This window comes from Suricata suricatta, chromosome 6 (assembly GCF_006229205.1).
Source record: "Suricata suricatta isolate VVHF042 chromosome 6, meerkat_22Aug2017_6uvM2_HiC, whole genome shotgun sequence".
NCBI classification, from domain to species: Eukaryota; Metazoa; Chordata; class Mammalia; order Carnivora; family Herpestidae; genus Suricata; species Suricata suricatta.
The window spans coordinates 12,804,822-12,828,356 of NC_043705.1; the positions used below are offsets into that span (position 1 = coordinate 12,804,822).

General features: G+C 49.8%; 1 protein-coding gene across 1 annotated transcript in view; it reads right to left on the minus strand.

Annotated features, from left to right (window-relative positions):
• Positions 1–23,535, minus strand: part of ADAMTS2 (ADAM metallopeptidase with thrombospondin type 1 motif 2) — a 229,405-nt gene that overhangs the window by 32,386 nt on the left and 173,484 nt on the right. Inside the window, exons 6-10 of the mRNA XM_029941147.1 lie at positions 19,101–19,257; positions 9,264–9,369; positions 8,417–8,560; positions 7,936–8,068; positions 6,518–6,631 (exon numbers count right to left, since the gene is read on the minus strand). Of these exons, the coding sequence (XP_029797007.1) occupies positions 6,518–6,631; positions 7,936–8,068; positions 8,417–8,560; positions 9,264–9,369; positions 19,101–19,257 (654 nt within the window). The remainder of the gene's footprint in view (positions 1–6,517; positions 6,632–7,935; positions 8,069–8,416; positions 8,561–9,263; positions 9,370–19,100; positions 19,258–23,535) is intronic.

Here is a 23,535-nt window from a genome sequence, read left to right on the forward strand (position 1 = left end):
CACCCTTCCCAACCTACCAAGGGACTCCTGGACTTGCTTTCCCGCCAGTGCGAGCCCTTGTGAGGTGGGACAGAGGCTGCCCCTCTCTAGATTCTCCTTCCCAGGCGCTGGGCACACAGTCCAAGCCTCCACCACCATAAGGCTGGCTCACGGCTGGCAAGCCTGGAATCAGGCAGATGTGGCTGCAGGCCACCAGTGATGCTGGTCATGACCTTCCAGGCTACCGTTACCTCATCTCTAACCCCAAAGTGCCCATGTTCAACCATGGAAGGGAAGGGAAGAACCCACAGAAATGCTGGCTGGTGGCCCCCCAGCTGGGGATGCAAGGTGGGGCCGGCAGGCAGGGAAGAGGGCCCAGGTAAGGGGATGTTGTAGAATGAATGTTCGCGTCCTCCCCAAATTCTTATGTCCAAGCCTCAGCACCAAGGTGATGGCATCAGAGTCATCACATGAGCCGGTGTTCATGAGGGCGAAGTCCCTTATGAGATTGGTGCCTTTACATGAGGACAAGAGATAGATGATTTCCGTCTCTGAAACGTGACAACACAGCAAGGGCAGATGGCGTTCTGCAGCTGTCGCCAGGACCCGTCTGGCACCCGGATCTCAGACTTCCAGCCTCCACAACGGAGAAACAGCAGCGTCTACTGTCAAATCCCCCAGTCCATGGCATTTTTGTTACAGCACCCGGAGCTGGCTCAGACAGAGGGAGTGAGCGCTGCTGGCATCTCAGAACGCTGCAACTGGGGCCCAACTTCCAATCACTGGGGGTGGAGGGCACCAAGGGCCAGGAGGATGGAGGAGGCCAGACAGTGGTCCCTGCAGACCCTCCTCCACCGACTCGGGTCCAAACGCACAGAGGCAGTACACGTGTGTTGTGGAGAACAGAGAGGAAAATCACCCTTAATCCCAGCACCCAGAAGCTGTCCTTCCGATACGCCGGTCCTTTCCTCCTGGATGACCATGAACGTTTAACATCACCCCCAGTGAGCAATTTCATACTCGATGCCTCAGTGCTATTATCTTAAAAAACAGGTTTAATAAGGTCATTAAAATGCTTTATGAACATAAGGTTAAATGCCTACAAATACTTCATACAACAGAGAGGCCGAAACATTGAAAAGCACAAAGCCACTTGTCCTGAGTGGATCTAGAGCCCGTGACAAACCCGAGGGCTGTGGAGAACGCTGTGGAGAACGCTGACGCGTCCGGCCAGGCGGGGGCCGGGAATTGCTCTGGAAGCCCGAGGGGCAGACCGCCTGTGTCAGGGACGCGCATTTAGCATTTCTGAGCCACTGAGGTCCTCGGTCTTCTTCCACCTGCCAGCATGTCCTGAGCGGTAACACGTGCCAGGAGCCTGAGCCCTGAGGATAAGTGAGGTGGACACTTAGGTGACTTGCCCGAGGGAGAAAGGCTGGCTCACGGTCACACGGTGAGGAAGGAGACCCAGGGCCTGAACTCTCCAGTCCAGATCGCGGGCCGCCCTGTCACTGTGCCTGCCTGCCTGTTCCCAACTAGGCAAGGGAAACATGAGGTATGACAGCGGGTCACCTCGGGGCCCGTACACCAGGCCCATGTCTCTGACAGTGAATTCATGAAAACGGAGGGTGGATGTGGCTTCCCCAAGATGCTGCGTGTCAAGGTGAGAGCTGGCGGAGGACTCTTTGCTGCCAACAGACATGCTGAGGCCGGAGCCATCTTTGACCCCCTCTGCTCTGACTCTGGCTCAATCAGGGAGGGCAAGGTGAGCCCACCAGCCTGGCCGGCAGGGCAGAGACACCCAAGAGGACCCTCCATGCTTGGTCTGACTCTGCTCCCGGGCATCCTGTCTGCAGATCGGAATGATGTCTCCAGCACCATGATCTGGGCAGGACAGGGACAGGCCATCACCATAGCCTCCTGGGAGCCATGCACAGTCACCAAGGGTTTTGTTTTCTGGATTCTGATGCTTGGACATTGAGAGCCCTGCTCACCCTGAAGGGACTGCCCCTTCCAGGATTAGCCAGTTTCTAAGGATAGTAAACAAGTCACCCAGTAGCGGGATTTTTAAATGCAAACCAACCAATCCAGAGCTGACCACCCAAACACTTCTATCAGACTCTCACGTTCAAGGTCAGCTTCGCCTGCCCGATCGCCCCAGGGGCAGGTACCGGGTGATACCAGAGGTATCAGTCCCTCCTGCCCACGGAAGTTATTCACACTGACCAATCCCAAGCCTGCTTACCCTGCCTTACCCATTCCTTTCTACAGAAGCCATAGTTGGCCCTCCCCTTTGCCTCCTGACCTGATCCACCCTGTACTTCCAAGCGTGGCCCCCTGGCACCATTCCTTTGGGATCCATGAGAAACGAACAGTTGCCTCACTGGCAATCACCTCTAATCGGTTGGCCTTACTCCAGGTCACCTGTGATATAAATATGCTGTACTTTGAAACCCAAGTCCTCCCTGTCTCATCCGCCCCACCCCCGCCCCCGGCCTTCCTGACCAGGCGCCCGCCCTGTATGATCTCCCACCTGGATTGCTCCTCTCGCTTTTCAGGCTTAAGCTGTGGCCACTGACTGGGAAGCCTCTCTGGTTCTCCAACAGGCCACGCCCAGCCCCGTCCTCACTGTCTCTTCCTGCTCATGGCTGACCCCCACCCATGGTGAGGTCTGTAGGAGGTGGAGGGGCAAGACACATGTGAATGTGAATGAATGAATGAATGAATGAATGAATATGGATCTGAGGTGACCAAGCTCCTCTCTCAGCCACACCCACCTCTTGATTCCATGGGGACGCTGCCCACCACTGGCCTCACTCCTCCCCACCTGATCCTCTGCCCAGTCTCTCTGAGACACGGGGCCCCGAGCCCCAAGGGTGCTGTCACATCCCCTGCCTACCCGGTCCCCACAGGTTCTGACCCGGGGCAGGCTCTCCCTGAACCTAGAGGGTGGAGGGGGGGCGGTTCATTTGTTTGCTCTCTCCAGATCACCCTGGGCCTGGAACGTAGATACGGATTGTTCTGTCTCTGGGAAATTGTAGAAACCTGACACTGAGAAAGCAGGGGTATAATCTGGCTGTGGAGGCCAAGAGGGGACGTGCTTGGGATGAGCTGCTGGAGAATGTGGACAAGAGGATCCCAGGAGGCCACACTGTGTCCGGAGCCTGAGCTCTGCCGCCCTCTGCTGAGGGGGGGTGTGGGGGGGGCGGGCGGGGGTAGTCAGAGGAACAGGGACAGCTGAGGTCTTCATAGCCACGCCCCCGATCCCTGAGATATCCTGCTATCTCACCAGTGAGGCCTGTCAGCCTGTGCCCGTCTCACTCCCCTGTCTTGCGGGAAAGGGGAAGGTAAGGGAGGGCTGCCTTCCAAATAAAAAGTTACATGCAATAATGAGTGCGATTCGAACATACAAACACACACAGCAGAGGAGTGTGACCGCCCCAGGGTGTGTGCCTGCCTCTCCCTGTGCCTCCTCACCCCCCCCCCCACCACACATACCAAGAATCCCTGAATCTTGGGCCAGTTTTCGCCCTGTGCTCTTGTGAACTAGGGCGGGCTGACCCCAGCTCCGCCCCAATGGCTTCAGCACTGCTCTGTTATTTAACAAATAGCATATAGTTTTATTTACTGGGCTAAACAACAAAGGGTCCCACCAACTCAGTGGCCAGCTGAGTAGTTTCTGTGCGGAGGAGTGCTTCGGCCACATCCACACACCTTCTTCACCAGACGTTGTCTCCCCCCGAGGCCGCCCCACAAGAAAAGGGGGGCCAATTGGCTGGAAGTGCAGGCATTCTCCGGCCCATGTTCTCCCAGCGGCTGGGGGGCCTGTGCAGGGCTGCCTCCCGCCACACCCGTGCAGGGTGGACGGGTCGGAGGTGAGGACGTGCATGGGGCGGGAAGCCATGCCGGCTGGTCTCAGCCTGAATCAGCTCAGTGTTTACAGAGCTGGTCACAGGGGATGTGGCAAACACTCCCGGGCCCTGTTCCTTCCACTGAGCTCCAGTGGCGGAGGAGGGCTATGTGGTCAATTCTGGCTTTATGAGATCCCTGGTGTTTTACTGACAACAACCCACCTCCAACTTCTAACAGTTCCAGAAGTCTGGGGGCACAGCTAAATCACCTGGGCACACCCGGAGAAACACCAATTCCCACCATAATGTAACACCAGCTAGAACAAACAGTCCGAAAATTTGTACGGAACCAGAAAAGACCCCGAATAGCCAAAGCAGTCCTAAAAAAGAACACCAAAGTCAGAGGCATCACAAGGCCAGACTTTAGCCTCTACTACAAAGCTGTCATTATCAAGACAGGATGGTACTGGCACAAAAACAGACACTTAGATCAATGCAACAGAATAGAGAACCCAGAAATGGACCCACAGGCATTCGGCCAATGAACCTTTGACAAAGCAGGAAAGACTACCCGATGGAAAAAAGATAATCTCTTCAGCAAATGGTGTTGGGGAAAACAGTGTGGAGGCTCCTCAAAAAGTTAAAAATAGAACTACCCTATGACCCAGCAATTGCACTACTAGATACTTATCCAAAGGATAGAAAAATGCTAATTCGAAGGGGCACATGCACCTCAATGTTTATAGCAGCGCTACTGGCAACAGCCAAAGTATGGAAACGTCCACTGAATAATGGATGGGTAGAGAAGATGTGGTATATATATGCAATGGAATATTACTCGGCAACGAAAAAATGAAGTCTTCCCATTTGCAACAACATGGATGGAACTGGAGGGTATTCGCTAAGCAAAATAAGTCACTTAGAAAAAGACAAATATCATGTGATTTCACTTATATATGGAATTTAAGATACAAAACAGATGAACATAAGGGAAGGAAAGCAAAACTAAGATAAAAACAGAGAGGGAGACAAGCCATAAGAGACTCCTAAATACAGAGAACAAACTGAGGGTTGCTGGGGGGTGTTGGGTGAGGGGAAGGGCTAGAGGGGGAGGGGCATTAAGGAGGACACTGGTTGGGAAGAGCACTGGGTGTTATATGTAAGTGATGAATCACTACATTCTACTCCTGAAAATAAATAAATAAATGAATTTTGATTAAAAAAAAACAGAACGAAATACGAAACAAACAAAAAACCCCACCAATTCCCAGATCTTCAAGCAAACATTTGTACACAGATGTTCATAGCAGAGCTATTTACAACTACCAAAAGGTGGGAGCAATCCAAATGTCCATCAGTGGATGAAGGGATAAACAAATTGTGCTCTGGGCATATGGTGCAATAGTATTCAGCCATAAAAAGGAATAAAACACTGACACCTGCTGCAATACAAATGAACCTTAAAACCATTCAACAAGAGAAGCCACAAAAGGCCACACATTGTATGATTCTATTCGTGTGGAATTCCAGAATGGGCAAATCCTTAGAGACAGCTTAATGGGGGACTCACTGCTTAATGGGGTCTCTTTTTGGGGTGATGGCGAAGTTCTAGAACTACATAATGGTGATGGGTGCACAACACTGTGAATGCACTAAAAGGCCACGGAACTGTATAAAGTGGTTAAAAAGGCAAACATTAACAAATTCAATTATTAATTGTATTAAAATTAAAAGTTAAAAAAATAATTTAAAAATACGACAAAGCAAAACCAAAAATCAAAGCACTTCCTGATCCTTACCCCAAACCAAAATCTTTAGGGGTGGGCCTGGCAATCGGTATTTTGAAGAAGGTCCACCAGGAACTAAAATTAGCCAGAATTTAAGACCGGCATGGAGGGACTTCAGGCCCAGATGATTTGGGGGCCTTTCTAGGCCGGATGCTGAGGCACAGGTGCTGGGGTGCACTCCCCGCTCTCCACCCCCCACCGCCAGGTGTGTCGGGCGTCTGTGGGATGACCCCTCGTGGTCTGCCACCCGTGGTCTGTCACCCACACTTAGGCTCACCTGCATAAGCCAGCCCCCAGCAAGTGATTGGCTGAAGAGTGAGCACGTGATCTCATTGGAGCCTATGAGAATTAAGTCCAGAGTTTGCACAGAAAGGACAAGGTAAGAAAAGCCCACCTTTTGTCAAGTTGCTGGATGGTGGGAAGTGGTCTGGGGTGGCTGGCATGTGCCGGGGCAGCCAGCTGTGGACCCTGGAGCCGCCTCAAGGGACAAGTGTGACCACCTGGGGGCAAACATGGAGGCCCCAGGGATGGAGAGGTAAGCCTGATGCTGGAGCTAGGGACCCAGCGGCCCTCAGCCCCCGATGCCGGCCTTCAAGTGAAGTGACAGTGTCCGTGGGGGGACAGAAGGCTGCTGGAACCCCGACACAGCCCCTCAGAGTCGGGATTCCCGAGTTGGGGGGTGCCTGAGGCACAGCGAGGAGCTCTGAGACACCAGGTTCGCTCCGACAGAAGAAATAGTGGGCTGGAAACAGAGGGGGCTGAAACTCCGGTTTCACATGTGAGTAGTTATTAGGAAGGAGGCAAGGGTGCCCGAGGAGGCCCCCCGCCCCACTCCGCCTGTGTGCAGGGCCTATCCCTGGAGATGTGGGCGTGTCACACTGCCTGCCCTCCACTCCCACTCACCTTGCCAGGTGCACACATGGTCCCGTCCAGGGGGGGGCCCTTCTTGGTCTTGCAAAAGTAGGGATTGTCAGGGTGGCTGCACCACAGCTGCTTGCAGGGGTCAAAGGTCCGGAACTAGAAGAGAGCAGGGGCAGCTCACCAGGCTGCCTCCCGCTGCAGGGCCCCTAGGCTCCCCAGGGTCCCCAGGGTCCTCCTGGACAGGGTGGAGTCAGGCACGGCTTGGGTGCCCATGGTGGCCCATGTGTGGTGCCCACGGCTCTGTATGATCCTGAGGCCATGACAACCTCATGCAGTGGCTGTTTCCTGTCCCTGTGGTGGCTGTGGGGCCTCCCCTGCCTCTAGTCCTTGGCCCCTGAACCTGCCATGGAGTCTGGAGGGATAGCTGGGGGTCACTGTACCTGGCAGGAAGGCTGGTGGGCATACCTATGGCCCAGGTACCAGTGGCAGGGAGCGGCTGGCACTGCAGGGCCCTATGGGCACCTACTGTCCCCCTGCTGAGACTCCACCCCCTGAAGCCCTCCTGATGCCCTCCCCTCTGCCCGTCTCTAGCTTCAGCCTTGGCCTTTCTTCCCTGGACCTCACAGTCACTTCTCTGGCCTTTCGGCTTGGCTGTCCCCATAACTCCTCCTCCAGAATGTCCCTGAGGGATCTAGACCTGACCATGCCAACCCCCTCTTTAAACATTTCTAGAACTTCTCGTTGCCATAAGAATCAAGCCCCCTCCCCCCAATCTCTTTGGGCAGTCATGCAAGAGCTTAGACCATCAAGTCCACCATTTGCTCGCTCTGTGGCTTTAGGCCTGTTACCCAAGTCCTCAGTTTTCTTATCTGTAAAATGGGAATACTTTGCTTACTTCCTTGATGCAGTTGAGAGGAGCATGAGGTCAGATACTAACAGACACTAATGCTCCTGCCATCCTGCCTGGGGCAGGGTGGGCCCCGATCAGCAGATAGTCCTGATGGCTGGGATTCCTGCTGCTGGCCCTGTCCTGGCACTAGACCCTAGGAACAACTGCTGGGTCCTCTGTACGCTCTGTTCCCTCACCTCTAGGCCTTTGCATATGTGATTCCTGCCTTCCAGAATGTTCTCTCCTCCCACTTAGCCTTTATACCTCACTTCTTCCTCAGAAAGCCCTCCTGAACTTGCAGGTAAGGCAGAGGCCTCACCAGCATCCCACCCCCATCCCTTCTGATGCCCTGGTCACAGCCCTGGTCACCAGGACCATGTCTGGACTTGCCAGATGGGCACTGGGTGCCGAGCAGGTGAGGGGCAGTGGGTGTAGAGGGAGATGCTGCCATTCTGGAAGCCTGCTCCGGCCTCCCCTCCAGGGCCACCCTAACACCAGCTGCCGCCTCAGAAGGCAGCCAATCGGCAGGAGGTGCCCCTTCCCCAGCCCCCAGGGGTGCGCTGACACTCACCGCCGTGCACATCATGTAGCCCAGGCCGAAGTCAAAGCGGCACTGCTCGTTCATGGAGTAATGCAGCCCCGGGAGCTGGGGCAGCGCTGGCCAGTCGTGGGCAAAGGGGTCATCCCGCAGACAGTCATAGGAGCTGTGAGGAGGTGCCACGAGGGGCCTTTGGCGGGGAGGGTCCAGCTGGGGAGGCAGCCGCTGTGCTGCCTCGTTTTCCCTGCTGCACCTCTTTCCCTCAGGGTAAGCTAGCTGGGCATCCCATCAAAGGTGCAGCTGCTGTGCGCACTTTCCATTCTAGGTGGGGCCCTCTAGCACTGGGATCTCCCCACCTCCCTGCACTGCTCTTCCTCTCCCTCCCCTGCGCCTCAGGCTGCAGACCTGCGGCCTAGGGCTGGGGCCGGGGCCCTTGGGTGTAGGGGTGCGCATGCGCCTTCCTAGAGCTGAACCAGGGCTGTGGGGTCGCCGAGGCCCCCGGGGTGGTACTCACTGCAGGTAGCGGCTCAGCTCCTGCTGGCTGCAGCGGGACCAGTGGAAGCGGTGGAAGGCTGCCTGCACCAGCGGGGCCATGATGCTGCCCAGCCGCACCTCGTCGCCACAGCGGTTGCCTTGCCCGTCGTGCTCCATGCCCAGCCTGTACGGGGGACCCAGGCGGCCTCACTGGACCCTCACCTTGGCTGCACTGACCTGGCAGCTGGGGGGCCGCCCCCACCGCCCCCAGCGGGCCGCCCCGGCCCCGGTGGCTTTCTCCGGTCTGCCCCGACCTAGTTTTCCGCCAGCTCTGTTCTAATAGCCAGGGACGCTTGGCGGACACTTAGGATCTTGCCCTCCAGGGGGCGCTGTTTCGTGAGCCGGCGGTGGAGGTGGAGGCATCTGCAGCCTGGAGTCTCCACCCATTCAACCCAGGGGCCGCACATCCCTGCACAGACCCAGCGGCCCGGCAAGGGTGACCCCGGCCCCCAATTTCAGGGGGCTCCTGGGGCCTGCACACCCGGGTGGGGTTGTGGCTTCCCTGCCCCCAGGTCTCTAATTCTGGACGAAGCTCCCTCAGAGCCCCCCTGTGTAAAATGGGGTAAGGAGCCCCCCTCCCCCCGGGGGCTTTAATGGCATAATTCTTTGAAGACAAGTCTCCCCACACCAGCACCCGCTTGGCCCTTGGATTTGTCCCCTCAGCAGAATGTGGACCTCGGGCCTGCCCTGTGCAGTACTGGTGTCAGGACATCACATCCCAAGTGCTTTCCCTACAGAGGAGACATTACATCTTAAGTGCTCAGGGCACAGAGGAGAACTGGGGAGCCCCAAACTTCCCCACCAGCAAGGACAGTGAAGCCACTTACACGTGGCCGGTCTCGTGGGCCACCACGAATGCCGAGGAGAAGCCGTCCTCATGGTTCAGAGTACAGCTGCGGACCGGGTGGCACATCCCGGTGACAGGAGCATAGCCTGGAAGGGAGACAAAGGGCGGCTCTGGCTCCCGGGACTGGCGGAGAGGGCTGAGGGAGTAGACCAGCTGCAGACGACGCCCTCAGAGCTCTCAGCTGGTGAACCTGCACTCTGGCCTAGAAGATTCTGAGCCACATTCTTGCCCAAGGCCTCCTCTCTTCCAGGAGTCTGTGGGGGAAGGGGCCAGAACCAGACCAGGTGCCCCCAAAGGTGGAGGGTGGGGAGCAGGAGCAGGGAGGGGGGCCGCAGCAGGCCACATCCCCCTGATGTAAGATGCCCAAGGACCCCCCCCACTCCCACCGCCCCTCAGCCAGCCCATCCCCACCCCCACTCAAGTGGTTTTGAAAGAACCACCGAATTCACAGGTAACTGTGAAGAGACTCAGTGTGCTTCACCAACCCAATGCCGTTGTGTGGCCCAAAGAAGCAGTAGGGGAAAACGGAGACACACAGGGAGCAAGGGGAGGACTGAGGAATGAGCTAGAACATGCCAAGCAGGGAGGTGAGAAGGCCTGCAGGTGGCCAGCCTCTGGAACAGCTGACTCTCCCTGGGTGAGTGGAGTCTGATCACAGAGAGAGGTTCTGCAGGTGTCTTCAGGGAAGCCTGGAGGACAGCATTCCCATGGATGAGGAGGGGGAAGGGCATGACACTGAGACGCACGTAGGTCGAGGAAAACCAGAGAATGGGGCCAGCCACTTGCCCCTCTCAGGACAAGATAAAGAAGTGCACACAGAGCGGGGTGTGCCAAAGGGACCCTCTGCTAAGACACCACCTGGAGGCCCCCAGAACCCTGCCCCAGCCTCACTGCTTGCAGACCCCACAGGGAGATCCCAAGGCAGTTGTTCAAAGGGAACAGTAGAGAAGAAGGGAGGAGGGCATGGCCCAGGGCGTGCCGGCATTGGACTGGTCTGGAAAAGCATTGGAATCAAACCTCGGTCCTTTTTGCCTTGTGATAAGAAAGTCTGTGTCTTAAAATATTTCTTTGCTCTGCAGGTTTTGAGTTGATTGTTCTGGCATCAGTGTCCCAGAGCCAAACTTTGAGATCCTCTCTTTGTCTGCTGTATGCAAAGCTTGCACGTGCATATGTACCTCCGTGCAAGTATTTCACATTCACACTACTTGGCGTATTACATGGGTCTTTACAACCTGAAGATCTGCAAATGTGTCTTTATGTTTTTCTTTATACCCTTCCCTCTTATTTTATTTTGCTGTTCTTTCTTTCTCTAAGCCTTATTAGATAGATACTGTGCCTCCTGGATTGAGCCTCTCTGTCTTTACTCTCCTGTTTTAATCTTCCTGAATGCCTTTGACTTTTTATTTCAGCTTCTGACTTGTCTATTTTACCCACCGTGTCTGTAGCTTCATAAAAACTCTTTGTTGTTCTTTATTCTTCCTGGTAACCTGCACTGGATCTATGAATGTCTTCTCTCAAACATTCTGGGAACTTTTTAAAAGAAGTTCTTCAGTCTCTAAATGATCTCTGTTTCCTCTAGAGTCAGTTCTCCAATTTTGTTTTGCATCTTGGTCCAACTTTTTCATGGTGTAAGTTAAAAAAAGGGGGGGGGCACCTGGGTGGCTCCGTTGGTTAAGCATTCTACTCTCAATTTCAGCGCAGGTATTGCCCTTGTGGTCTGTGAGTTCAAGCCCTGCGCCGGGCTCTGTGCTGACAGCTCAGAGGCTGAAGATTGCTTTGTATTCTCTGTCTCCCTCTGTCTCCCTCTGTCTTTGCCTCTCCCCTGCTCGTGCTCTCTTGTTCTCAAAAAATAAATAGATATTTAAAAAAAGAAAAAGAAGAGAAAGTCTGGCTGTCTTTAGCTGTGCTTTCACATCTTGAAATGAAGGACGAGGTCACTTACTATAGAAGTTGTGTCTGTTTCTCTCCCTGGGGAACAGTTCTGCTCCCCACCAGAGCTCTCCCCTGAACTAAAGGGCTGACGGGCCTCTCCGTTTGTCATCTGGCTCAGCTCGTGGGGCGCTAGCAGTCCCTCAAAATGAAGAGGCACCAACACCAAGTAGGAGCCTTACTCTGCTCAGCCATTCTCTGTTCCCGCCTGAGTCCCACTGTGGTGCCCTTCTGTGTGGCAAAGGGGGCAATGGCAGTGCCCCGGAGATGCATTGTTAACACTGATCTGGGCTCAGATCAGAGTTATTCGGGAAGTCTCCCTAGTTGTCCAAATATGGGCAAGTGGTCAGAGAGAGAAGCCAAAGGTTAAAAGACAGTAGGAAGACGCAGGGAAGTTAAGCACAATAATTCATGGAAGGAAGTGGTGGACATAATGAGCACGTATATTATAGAAATTACACTAGATCACTAGGATGATTACCAGAAATGACTCAAAATGACTATCTGTAGAAAGTGCAGGTGGGGTAAGATGGGCGCACTCCTCTGAATACATATTTTATACAGATTTTTTTTAACGCTCTTTCTTTTGAAATGTGATATGCATCCATAAAAATGTACATGTCCTAGGATACAACAATCGAATCATTCAAAGGGACCTCGCCCGTGTAGCCACCTCCCTGGTTCAGAAATACGACTGCATCAGCACCGCAGAAGCCCCTTCTCACTGCCTCCCACCATGACACCCTCTCTCCTCCCCACCCTCCTGACTTTTAATGCCACAGATTAGCTTTGCCCACTTCTGAACTTGGAACCTTCCGTATATATTCTTTTCTGCCTGACGTCTTTCACTGTGCAGTGTGTGAGATTCATCCACAGTGTGGAGAAATAGCCGGAGTTCTTTCCCCGCTGTGTGAATAGATCACATTCCTTTATCCACCCTCCAGCTGATGGACTTAGGTTTCTCCCTGTTTACGGGTTACTAGAAGTAAGGCTGCTGGGAGCCCTCCTGCACAGTCTTGTGCCCGTGCCTGCAGGTGGCGGAGGCGTGTCTAAGAGAGTAGCCATCCCATAGGCACATGTCTGGCTTTCACAGACACTGCCAGACAGTTTTCCAAAGGACTTGTCCCACTTTATAGTCCTATCAGCGGAGAGTGAGAATGACATCCCCATCATCACCAAGATTTGGCAGTTTCAGTATTTTAAAATTTTTAACTATTTTTATTAGGTGATATCTTCCTGTGGTTCTAATTCATTTCCCTGCTGTCAACTAAGTTGAGCACTTTTTCCTATATTTGCTGATCAATTTAGGTTTTCTAAGAGCCTGATAAAATCTCTCGCACATTGTTCTACCAGGCTTTTTAAGTATTTAAAAAAATTTTGAAGTGTTTATTTTTGAGGCAGAGTGTGAGGTGGAGAGGGGCAGAGAGAGAGGGAAACAGAGAACCCAAAGCAGGGTCCAGGCTCTGGGCTGTCAGCACAGAACCTGACGCGGGGCTCAAACCCATGGACCACGAGATTATGACCAGAACCAAAGTCGGATGCTTAACTGAGCCACCCAGGTGCCCCGGTTTTGTTTAATTATTATTCTCAATTTGCCAGAGTTCATATATTTCAGATATAAGTTCTTTGTTAGATACATGTTTTACGAATATTTTCCCCAATGAATTAACAGGGCCCTTAATGAACCAGGCTTTTTAATGGTGATGTTTAATGTTATTTATCTTTTCTGTTGCAGTTAAGTGCTTTTCATCTATTTTAAAGAAATCTCCTTTTACTCTGAGAAATATGGAGAGTCTCCTCTCTTATCTTCTATAGGTTTTATTATTTCACCTTTCATATCTAGATCTAAAACCTACTTAAGATCTAAGACAGCTACAAATAGGATGTTTGTATATAAATTAGATGAACTTCAGTAGATGCAGAAAAAGCATTTGACAGAATTCCACTTATCCACTTATGATAAAAACTCTCAACACAGAGGCCATAGTAGGAACATACGTCAAAATAATAAAACACACGTATGACAAGCCCACAGCTAACATCATCCTCACCAGTGAAACACTGAGAGTGTCCCCTCTAAGATCAGGAACAAGACAAGGATGGCCACTCTCGGCACTTTGAGTGAACCCAGAATTACAAGAGCAGAGAGATTAGGCAAGAAAAATAAATAAAAGGCATCCAGATCAGAAGGAAGAAGTAAAACTGTCACTATTTGCAGATGACATGATATTATATATATAGAGAGAGAAGACTCTTAAGACTCCACCAAAAAAATGTTAGAATTAATGAACAAACTGAGTAAAGTTGCAGGATACAAAATCAATATCCCCAAATCGGTTGCATTTCTATACACTAGCTATGAACTATCAGAAGAGAAATTTAAAAAACTATCCCATTGCCAATTAAATTAAAAAGAATAAAATACCTAGGGATAAATATAACCAAGGAGACGAAACACCTATACACTGAAAACTGTAAAACATAGAGGAAACAAATTGAAGATGATATAAAGAGATGGAAATATATTGTGATCATGGATCAGAAGGGTTAATATTGTTAAAATGTCCATGCTCTCCAAAGCTATCTACAGTTGCAATGCAATCCCTACCAAAAATCCAATGGCATTCTCCACAGAAATAGAAAAAAAACAATTCTGTTTTTTAAAGACTTATTTTTAGAAGAGAGAGCATGAGTTAGGGAGAGGAGCAGAGGAAGAAAGAGAAAGAGAATCCCAAGCAGCCTGACATGGGGCTCGATCCCATAAGTCTGGGATCATGATCTGAGCCAAAATCAAGAGTCAGATGCTTAACCAACTAAGCCACCTAGGTGCCCCTAGACAAAAGCAATTCTAAAATTTTTATGGGAACCAGAAAAGACCCCAAAGAGCCAATAAAATCTTGAGAAGAACAAAGCTGGAGGCATCACATTCCCTGATTCCAAACTATATTACAAACTATAGTAATCAAAACAGTATGATATCACCATAAAAACAAACATATAGATGAATGGAACAGAATAAAATCCCAGAAACAAACCCACACATATATGGTCATTTAATTTATAGCAGAGAAGCCAAGACTATGCAGTAAGGAAAGACAGTCTCTTCAGTAAATGGTGTTGGGAAAACTGGACAGTCACAAGAAAAACGATGAAACTAGACTACTATTTTACATCATTCACAAAAATCAACTAAAACTGTGAAAGATTTGCACATAAGGCCTGAAACCATAAATTTCCTAGAAGAAAACACAGGCAGTGAGCTCCCTGACACCTGTCTTGGTGATGATTCCTTCTTGGATTTGATGCCAAAAGCAAGACACGTGAGACTACGTCAAGGTAAAAAAGCTTCTGCACAGCAAAGGAAACTGTCAACAAAATGAAAAAGGCAACCTACAAAATAGGAGGACACATTTGAGCTGAAGTCAGACACTTAAATGACTGAGCCACCCAGCCCCACTAGGAGGACACATTTGAAAATCATCTATCTGATAAGAGGTTAATATCCAAAATATATAAGGAATGGAAAACACCTCAACAGCAAAAACAAACAATCCAATTAAAAAACGGGCAGAGGACCTGAATAAACATGTTTTTCAAGAAGATGTCCAGATGGCCAAGGGCTCAATACCACTCATCATTAGGGAAATGCAAGTCAAAAACACAATAAGGTATCACTTCACACCTGTTCACCAGTTAGAATGGCTTGAGTCAAGAAGACTAAGAAATAACAAGGTTGGCAAGGATGTGGAGAAAAGGGAGCTATCACGCATTGTTGGTGGAAAAAATTGGTGCAGCCATTATGTAAATTACTTTGCAGTTTCCTCAGAGAATTGAAACAAAGAACTACCTTATGTTTCAGCAATTCTACTTCTGGGTATTTGTCTGAAGGAAACACAAACACTAACTCAAGAAGCTGTCTACACCCCCATGTCACTTCACTGCCCCATGAAGCGTACGTTGATGGATGAATGGATAAAGAAGATGTGGTATATACATACAATGGTATATTATTCAGCCATAAAATGGGAGATTCTGCCATTCACAACATGGGTGGACCTGGAGGGCATTGAGATAGCAGGCAGAGAAAGACAAATACTCTGTGATCTAATTTCTACATGGAATCTTAAAAAAGAAAAAAGGCAAAACCTCATAGATATAGAGAACACACTGGTGGCTGCCAGAGGCAGGGGGTAGAGGGGGATGGGTATAATGAGTGAAGGGGGCCCCCCTGGGTGGCTGTCAGTTAAGTGTCTGACTCTTGATCTCTGCTCAGGTCATGATCTGGTGGTTTATAGGTTCAAGCCCCGCATCGGCCTTGGCACTAACAGTGTAAAGCCTTCTTGGGATTCTTTCTCTTTCTCTCTCTCCCTCTGCCCCCACCCCTGCTCATGTGCATATGCTCTCTCTCTCTCAAAAATAAATACATAAATTTTTAAAAATACTGATGCAAATGTTTTGCTAGAATAATCATATCTGGTGTCATTTCCCCCTCCCCACCACAGTATACTTAGAGCTCATTTTTTAAAAAAAATGAGTAAAGGGGATCAAAAGGTACAAACCTCTGGTTATAAGATAAATAAGTTCTGAGGATCTACTGTAAAGCATGAAAAGCACAGTTGGTAATACTGTGTTATATATTGGAAAGTTGCTAGGAGAATAAAGCTTAAAATTTCTTATCACAAGAAAAAGTCTTGTAACAATGTGTGGTGATGATGTTAACTAGACCAGGCAGGTGATCACTTCACAGTTTACACAGGTATGCATCATTATGTTGTATTCCTGAGACTAATATCATGATATGGCAATTATGTCTCAATGAAACAAACTACATTAAAAAAGGAGGGTATTACGCTTTATTTCCCCCGCAATTTGGATATTTGACTGACCTGACACCATTTGTTAAAAGAATCATCTTTCTCTTCCACTTCATAGAATCACCTTCACAATGAATCAAACACCCATCCATCAATAAGTTCAATTCTGGACTCCGTGTTCTGTTCTAATGATACATTTGTCAATCGTCACGTCAAAAGTCATTCTTTTTAACGACTGTACTTTTGTGAGCACTGAATACTTTGCTCATTTCTTCAATTGCACTAGACTGCTCCTGGCCCATTGCATTTCTATGTGAATGTCAGAATCAACCTGTCAATATCCTCTAAATATCCGGCTGGGTCTGAACTTGCCCTGGAGGGCACTTACGTCCTCTTGCAGGTCAGGATGGAGAAAACTGAGCTCTTTACAATAGCGAGCCTGCCTATCTTTTAGTATGGCATATCCCTTCATTGATTTAGCCTTTTATAACTTCTGCGCATGTGTTTTACGGTGTTCTGGTCCAGATCTTGGACGTATTTTGTTAAACTTATCCCCAGGTGTTTGCTATTTTTTATTCTTTTATTATATCATAAGTGGTACCAGTTTTCAAATGTTCAGTTTTTGCTGTTAGAATATATAAATTCAATCGATTTATATATATATTGACATTAAAGCTGGAAAATTAATAATACTAATGATTTATTTGTAGATTCCTTTGGTTTTTTTCCATGCACACAGGCATATCATCTTCAGATGAAGACTTTGATTTCTTCCCTTGTGATCTTTATACTTTTATTTTTCTCTTGCCTTACGACACTGGCTTGGATCTCTACTACAGTGTTGAATAGAAGTGGTGACAGCAAATATTCTTGACTCATTCTCAGGTCTAGAGAAAATCTTTTCAACACTTCACCATTTTATATGATGTTTGCTATAGCTTTTTTTTTTCCTGGTGAGTATCCTTTATCACATTAAGAACATTTTCTTCCGTTCCTACTTCAATAAGACATTTGATCACAAATGGATATTGATTTTTGTCAAATACTTTTTCTGGATCAATTGAGATGATTCTGTAAGTTTTTCTCCTTTATTCTATTAATGGGGCAAACTTCCATGATTGATTTTCGTACGCTGAACCATGCATTCCCAGAAGAAGCCGAAATTCATCGCCATATAGTGCTTTTTCTAAGTAGTACTGGATTTGATTTGCTAATATTTTATCTGGGACTTTGTATCTATATTCATGGGAGAGACTGGCCTATAATTTGGATGTCCATTGTGGATTTTGGTACTAATGTGAGCAGGTCTCATAAAATTAGTTGGAAACATGTTCCTTCTCTTTTCATTCTGTGAGGGTCTGTGTATGATTGGCATTAGTCTTCATCAACAATTAGGAAGAATTCTCTGGTGAAGCTATTGAGTTCTGGAGGTCACTTTAAAGGAAGGCTTTTAATCATAAATTCAATATCTTTAGATGATATGAGACTATTCGGATTTTCCTTTTTTCTCAGATTTTATGTCTTGTCAAAGAATTTGTAAGTTTCATGTAAATTAACCAATTTATCAACACAACGGTGTTCAAAATACCTCATTATCTTATTATCGTTTTAAAGTAACATTTGTAATGATGTCCCTTTTACATTCCTGATCTTAGTAAATGTATTTTCTTCTTTTCTTTTTTAAACTAGCATTGCCAGGGGCATTCCAATTCTAATCCATGTTTCCAAAGAACCAAATTTGGGTTTTGTTGATTTTTCTCTACTACTGTTTTCCATTTCAATGATCCTGCTCTTAAAATGATAATTTCCTTCCTTTCTATTTTTGTTGAGTTTAGTTAACTGCTTTTTTACACATTTCTTGAGATCCATACTTCCATGATTGGACCCTTCAGCCCCTTTTTCTAATGAGTGTGTAACTAAGGTTATAAATATCAACTTAATCATTATGTTAGCTACAGCCACAACTTTTGATACGTCGTATTGTCAATATCATTTTGTTAAAAAATATAGTCTAATTTCTACTGTTGCTTCTTTTTTGAACCACAGATTATTGATGAGCATACTGTTTAGTTTTCAAACACTCATAATTCTTCGAGTTTTCTTTCTTTCCCAGTTTGATCAGGGACATATTTTGTATGATTTTGATCTTCTGTATTTTGTTGAGATTTCCTTATGGGCCTGCATAGTCTGCTTTGGTATGTTTTTTTTTTTTAATGTTTATTTACGTGTGTGTGTGTGTGTGTGTGTGTGTGTGTGTGAAAGAGAGAGAGAGAGAGAGAGAGAGAGAGAGAGAGAGAGAGAGGAGAGCGGGAGAGAGAGCAGGGGAGGGACAGAGAGAGAAGGAGTCATAGAACCCGAAGCAGCTCCAGGCTGTGAGCTGTCAGCATAGAGCCCGACTCGGCTCAAACTCACAAACTATGAGATCATGACCTGAGCTGGAGTTGGACACTTCACCGGCTGAGCCACCCAGGCGCCCCTGCTTTGGTATGGTTTTATGTTGCACTCATCAAGAGTGTGTATTCCTGTTGTTTGGCGTGGTATTCTAGAAATTACTTAGGCCAAGTTTCTTCATTCAAGTCTTCTGTATCCTTACCCCTGTTCTTATCTATTCTATCATTTACTGAGAAGAAGAGTATGTTAAAATCTTCAACTATAATTGTAGGCCTTGTCAATATGTCATTTTTACATAGTTCGAATTTTTAAGTAAAATCCCATAACTTCTAAAGGAGGAAAACCTATTCAAATTTTTTTTTTGTTAGTGGAGGGAAGCAAACAACACCAGGACCCCACCTTACATCCTGTCTGGTCACTGGACTGCCAGCCCCAGGCTCCGCCCATTTCACCACCTATGACTTCTGACCCACCAGGGAGGTGCAGTTTCCTGGGGGAAGTGGCAGAGGCAGTGATGGTTTTCCCCAGCACTGAAGGCCTGAAAGTCACCAGCACTTATGCAGCCCCTCACAGGCTCCGGCAGCCTTACCTCTCCCCGCCCTGAGAGCCTTCCCAGCCTGGCCCACGGCTGGCTCCCGCCCAGCCTCCCTCCTCCTCCCCGCCCCTGCACAGGCGAGGCTCACCTTGCATGCCCGAGGGCCCGAAGTCTTGCCGTGTGAGGAAGATGGCGTGGTCGTGGTACTCATCGTGATCTGTGTCCGGCTTCTGCTGGAGGTAAGCCCAGCGGCAGACGTTCTCCAGGCTCTGAGAGGGGTTCCCAATCTCAATGAGGCTCATGGACTGCAGGGGCGGGAGAGACAGAAGCGAGGGCTTGGCGTCCGGTGGACCAGACTGGAGCTGAGCAGGCTGCAGTGCTCACAGAAGCCCTCTGTTGGGGACCTGGGCGGGGTGACACAAAGCCCAGCCCCCCTGGGGACCCACCTCCCACTTGGCTCCATTCTTCTGAGGGAAGGCTCCCCGGTCACACACACCTGCGTGAGTTTTCACACAAAACCACTGCCTGGTTTTTAGGTGAGTTGTGGAGACAAAGCTCTGAGGCTGTTAGGGCCTCACACAGTCCACCATTCCGTCTCCGCCACTTCTAGGGGTCCCTGTGGGTCTCTCAGGCACTTATTCTGTGGGACCCTGGGCAGGAGGCAAATGCACTGTGGATTGCATGCCGAAGAGCTCACGGTGCTGGCAGGGCCCAGGGCAGGGGAGACAGAACTCCCGATATGGTGTGCAAGCCCAGAGAAGGGGAAAGGAACCCTATGCGTTCCCCGTCTGAAGGCATCACAGAAAACCATACACACAGTGGAGGAGAGAAACTGCAGCAGATCTAGCAAAGGAGCCATATAAAAGCAGGGGCGTCGTGATCAGTCCCTCAGGAACCATGGACAGGAAGCCGCCGGGAGAACCACGCCCCCTTTGGTGTCATGGCGCACAGCAGAGCGCCGTGGCAGGGACGGATGGCAGCCTTGCACCCCATTCTGCACCATGGTGTTGGCATTCACTCTCCCATTTGGTCCTTACAACCACCCCGAGAAAGCTGAGGCTCAGAGAAGTAAAGTAACTTGCCCTTAGTCCCACAGCTAGGAAGCCTAAAACCAAAGCCTATATTCAACCCCCTGTCCTAAACTGCCACCCCAAACAAAACATACACCGTACTGTCCCCAAAGCAAGGCTCCTACATACAACACGCTTCCCTTTTCTCTCTGCTGTCCTCACACCAGGCAGTGAGTGTGTAAGCTCCTCTCACCTTGAACTCCCACCACAGAACAGTTCCGTCCCTCCAAAGAGTCCTGAGCATGGACTTCTTCTCTTTTTAATGTTTATTTTCATTTTGGAGAGAGAGATTGAGAATGAGTGGTGAGGGGCAGAGAGGGAGACAGTGGATCTGAAGCAGCCTCTGTGCTGACAGCAGAGAGCCTGATGCAGGTCTCAAGGCCATAAACTGAGATCGTGACTTGAGCCGAAGTTGGACTCTTAATCAACTGAGCCACGCAGACAGCCCTCCTTTTTATTAGAGAGAGAGAGAGAGAGAGCGAGCAAGCACATGAGTGGTGGGGTGGGCAGAGGGGGAGAGAGAGAGAGAGAGAAAGAGAGAGAGAATCTTAAGCAGGCTCTGTGCTGAGCTCGGAGCCCGGTGTGGGGCTCCATCCCACAACCCTGGGACCATAACCTGAGCCAAAAATCAAGTCGGATGCTCAACTGACTGGGCCCTGCTTCTTCTCTTTCAGGATCCATCTGTCCGTAAAGTAGAGTTCTACATTCCTTAGTAGACATGTATGCAGGTGGTCTATTTCTTCCTGGTCACTGCCAGGGTTATTTATCCAAGTCAGTGACTTACAAGATGGCACACCAGTTCCCAAGTCCCAAGCGCAGAGTACCTGGGAGCTGACTGTGCTCATTATGACAAGACAAAATGAGTCCTGATGAAGGAAAGTTACAGACTGGAATGAGAGGTCTGGTGACCAGGACCTGCAGGACACAGGCACAGAGATGGCCAGCCCAGAGGAGAGTCCAGCAGGGGGAGGGAGGTGGAGCCCATTCTGGCCAGTGAGCTGTGAGCAAAGGTGACCTGTGCCTCTTCCTGGTCAGACCCCGCACAGATCTCTCCTCGTTGGCATGTAATAATCAACAATGTTGAGATGGTGGCTGCTCTGTCACTCAGGCCCTGAGCAGGAAATAAAGATCTGCTGTTGCAAGCCCGCAGCAGGACCTTGCCCGCCCTGACCAACAGAGGAAGGACAGGGGGAGTGTGGCGTCTGTGTCCCATCCAAGCCGGGTGCCTACAGGTCCACTGCAGTCCTTGCCAGGTGGTAGCCACCTTCAGAAAACGTTGAGAGGTCACAGCTCTGAAGAAGGACTCAGGGGAGAGGATTTCCTTTCTAGGGAATGAGCTTTGGGCAGGAGGAGAAAGAAGAGATGCCCATGGGCGGATTTAATTTGGGGCTAGAATTTGAGGCCCTGTGCTTATGAACTTAAGATTGCCAGCCGGGTCCAAATCAGAGGGAGATCACAAGGCCACGAATGACCACTTGATCCAGGATGGCCACAAAGCCGCCACTAGAATGCAACCCTGCTCTCCCTCCAACCCCACAGCACGGGTCAGCAGCCTTGATGGGTCGCCTCCAACGGAAGGGGCTTCCCTTCCTCCAGGACCCTGTCTCCCAGCCCACGGGTCAGGAGGTTATTCCCCATGATGGGCTGGCCTGTCAGGGTCCTGAGGGTTCTGTGGGTTGGGATAATTCTCATCTGGTTCCCTCTGCCCCCGTGGGCTGCTGTTACATTTGCATGAGTTACTCATCTGTACAACAGCAGCTTGGTCCCTTTTTTGTAAAACATCCCTCTGTTCATCTGGGTCGGACCCCAGGCTCAGCGGTGAGGGCCTGACTAATCCAGCACCACGTCTTCCTGGCACCATTCTGGAGTGGAGAACACATAACTCAAGTGAGCTAAGGCACTGGAAGGTGAGCCCAGAGCTGCTGGCGCCCCGTTGCCACCCCGGGAGGAGATCCCACCTGAGAAAGAAGCCAACACAGAGCCCAGGCTGGAGAGAGGCCGGCTCCCCATGTCCTCATACGAGGACCCGGCTCACCCAGGCCCGGGGCCAGCCAGCGTGGATCTGTTATCTGCCGCTACATAACAAGTTATTCCAAAACTTTATGGTCTGAAAAACCTCAAACATTTATTCTCTTGTGGTTTCCGTGGTCAGGAATCCAAAAGCAACGTAGCTGGATACTCTGGCTCAAGGTCTCTCCAGAGATTGCTGGGCCAGCTGGGGCTGGGGCTGTGGTCTCATCTGAAGGCTCCCCTAGGGGAGGACTAGCTCCCGTGTTTGCTCACGTGGCTGTTGGCAGGACCCAGGGCTACTGCCACACCACAGGCAAGTCACCTACCGCAGCTTGCTTCCTGCAGCACGGGCCACCCAAGAGAGGGGGAGATGGTGCACGCCCAAGGCAGGAACCATGGTCTTTTTAAAGTTTTTATTTGAGAGAGAGAGAGAGAGAGAGAGAGAGAGAGAGAGAGAGAATGAGTGAGCACATGCACATGGGGAAGAGGGGAGATGGAGAGAGAGAGAGACTCTTAAGCAGGTTCCACGCTCAGCATTGAGCCTGAGGCAGGGCTGGATCCCATGACTGTGGGATGATGACTGAGCCAAAATCAAGAGCCTGATTAATGGACAGAGCCAGCCAGGTGCCCCTGGAATCTCGGTCCTTTGAGGGGAGGGTACTATGCCAGGGAGTGAATACCAAGAGGTGGGGTCACCAGGGGCCATCCTAGAGGCTGCCTGTCACCGAGGTGTGTATCCTTTATGTGTGTCAAGATACTTCTCCTGTGAAAGTCAACTTGAGTTGTGTTATTATCACATGCTACTGAGAGACTTGAACAACACACTTCTTCCTAGTGGGGGGGGACCACAGGAACCTCAGTCAAGGGCAGTGGCTGGCAGATGAAAGCCAGGGGCTGGTATGCCCTCCACCAGTGGGAGAAGGGCTCTGGCCACATCTTTGAGGAGGGGTCAAAATCCAGCCAGAAAGAAACCCATTTCAGGGCCAGAGAGAAGGAAAAAAGGCCACAGAGTCAGGGACAGAACAAAAGGCAGGAGCTGGGCTGACAGAGGCTAATGAGGAGGTTGGGAGAAGACAGAGAGGCCAGAGTGCTCAGGAGCTGGGCTTGTGGGACGTGCTGAGAGAGTCTTCTAATCCCCAGATGCCCTACAGGAGCAAGGCAGGTGATGTAAGTCAGTGAGGCAGGTTGATTGTAAGAAAAACAAGTCTACCTTTTGTTTTGCCAGTTTAGAAGGTGTAAGAATACACAGAAATACTTCCCTAACATAATAGAGTGGGGGTCAAGGGACGCCTGGGTGGCTCAGTCGGTTAAGCATCCAACTCTTGATTTTGGCTCAGGTCATGAGCTTGCAGTTCGTGAGTTTGAGCCCCACATCAGACTCTGTACTGACAGCCTGGAGCCTGCTTGGATTCTTGCTCTCTGACCCTCCTTCTCTCTCTCTCTCCCTCTCAAAAATAAATAAACATTTAAAAAAAAAAAAAGAAAGAAAATGGAGGTCTAGAC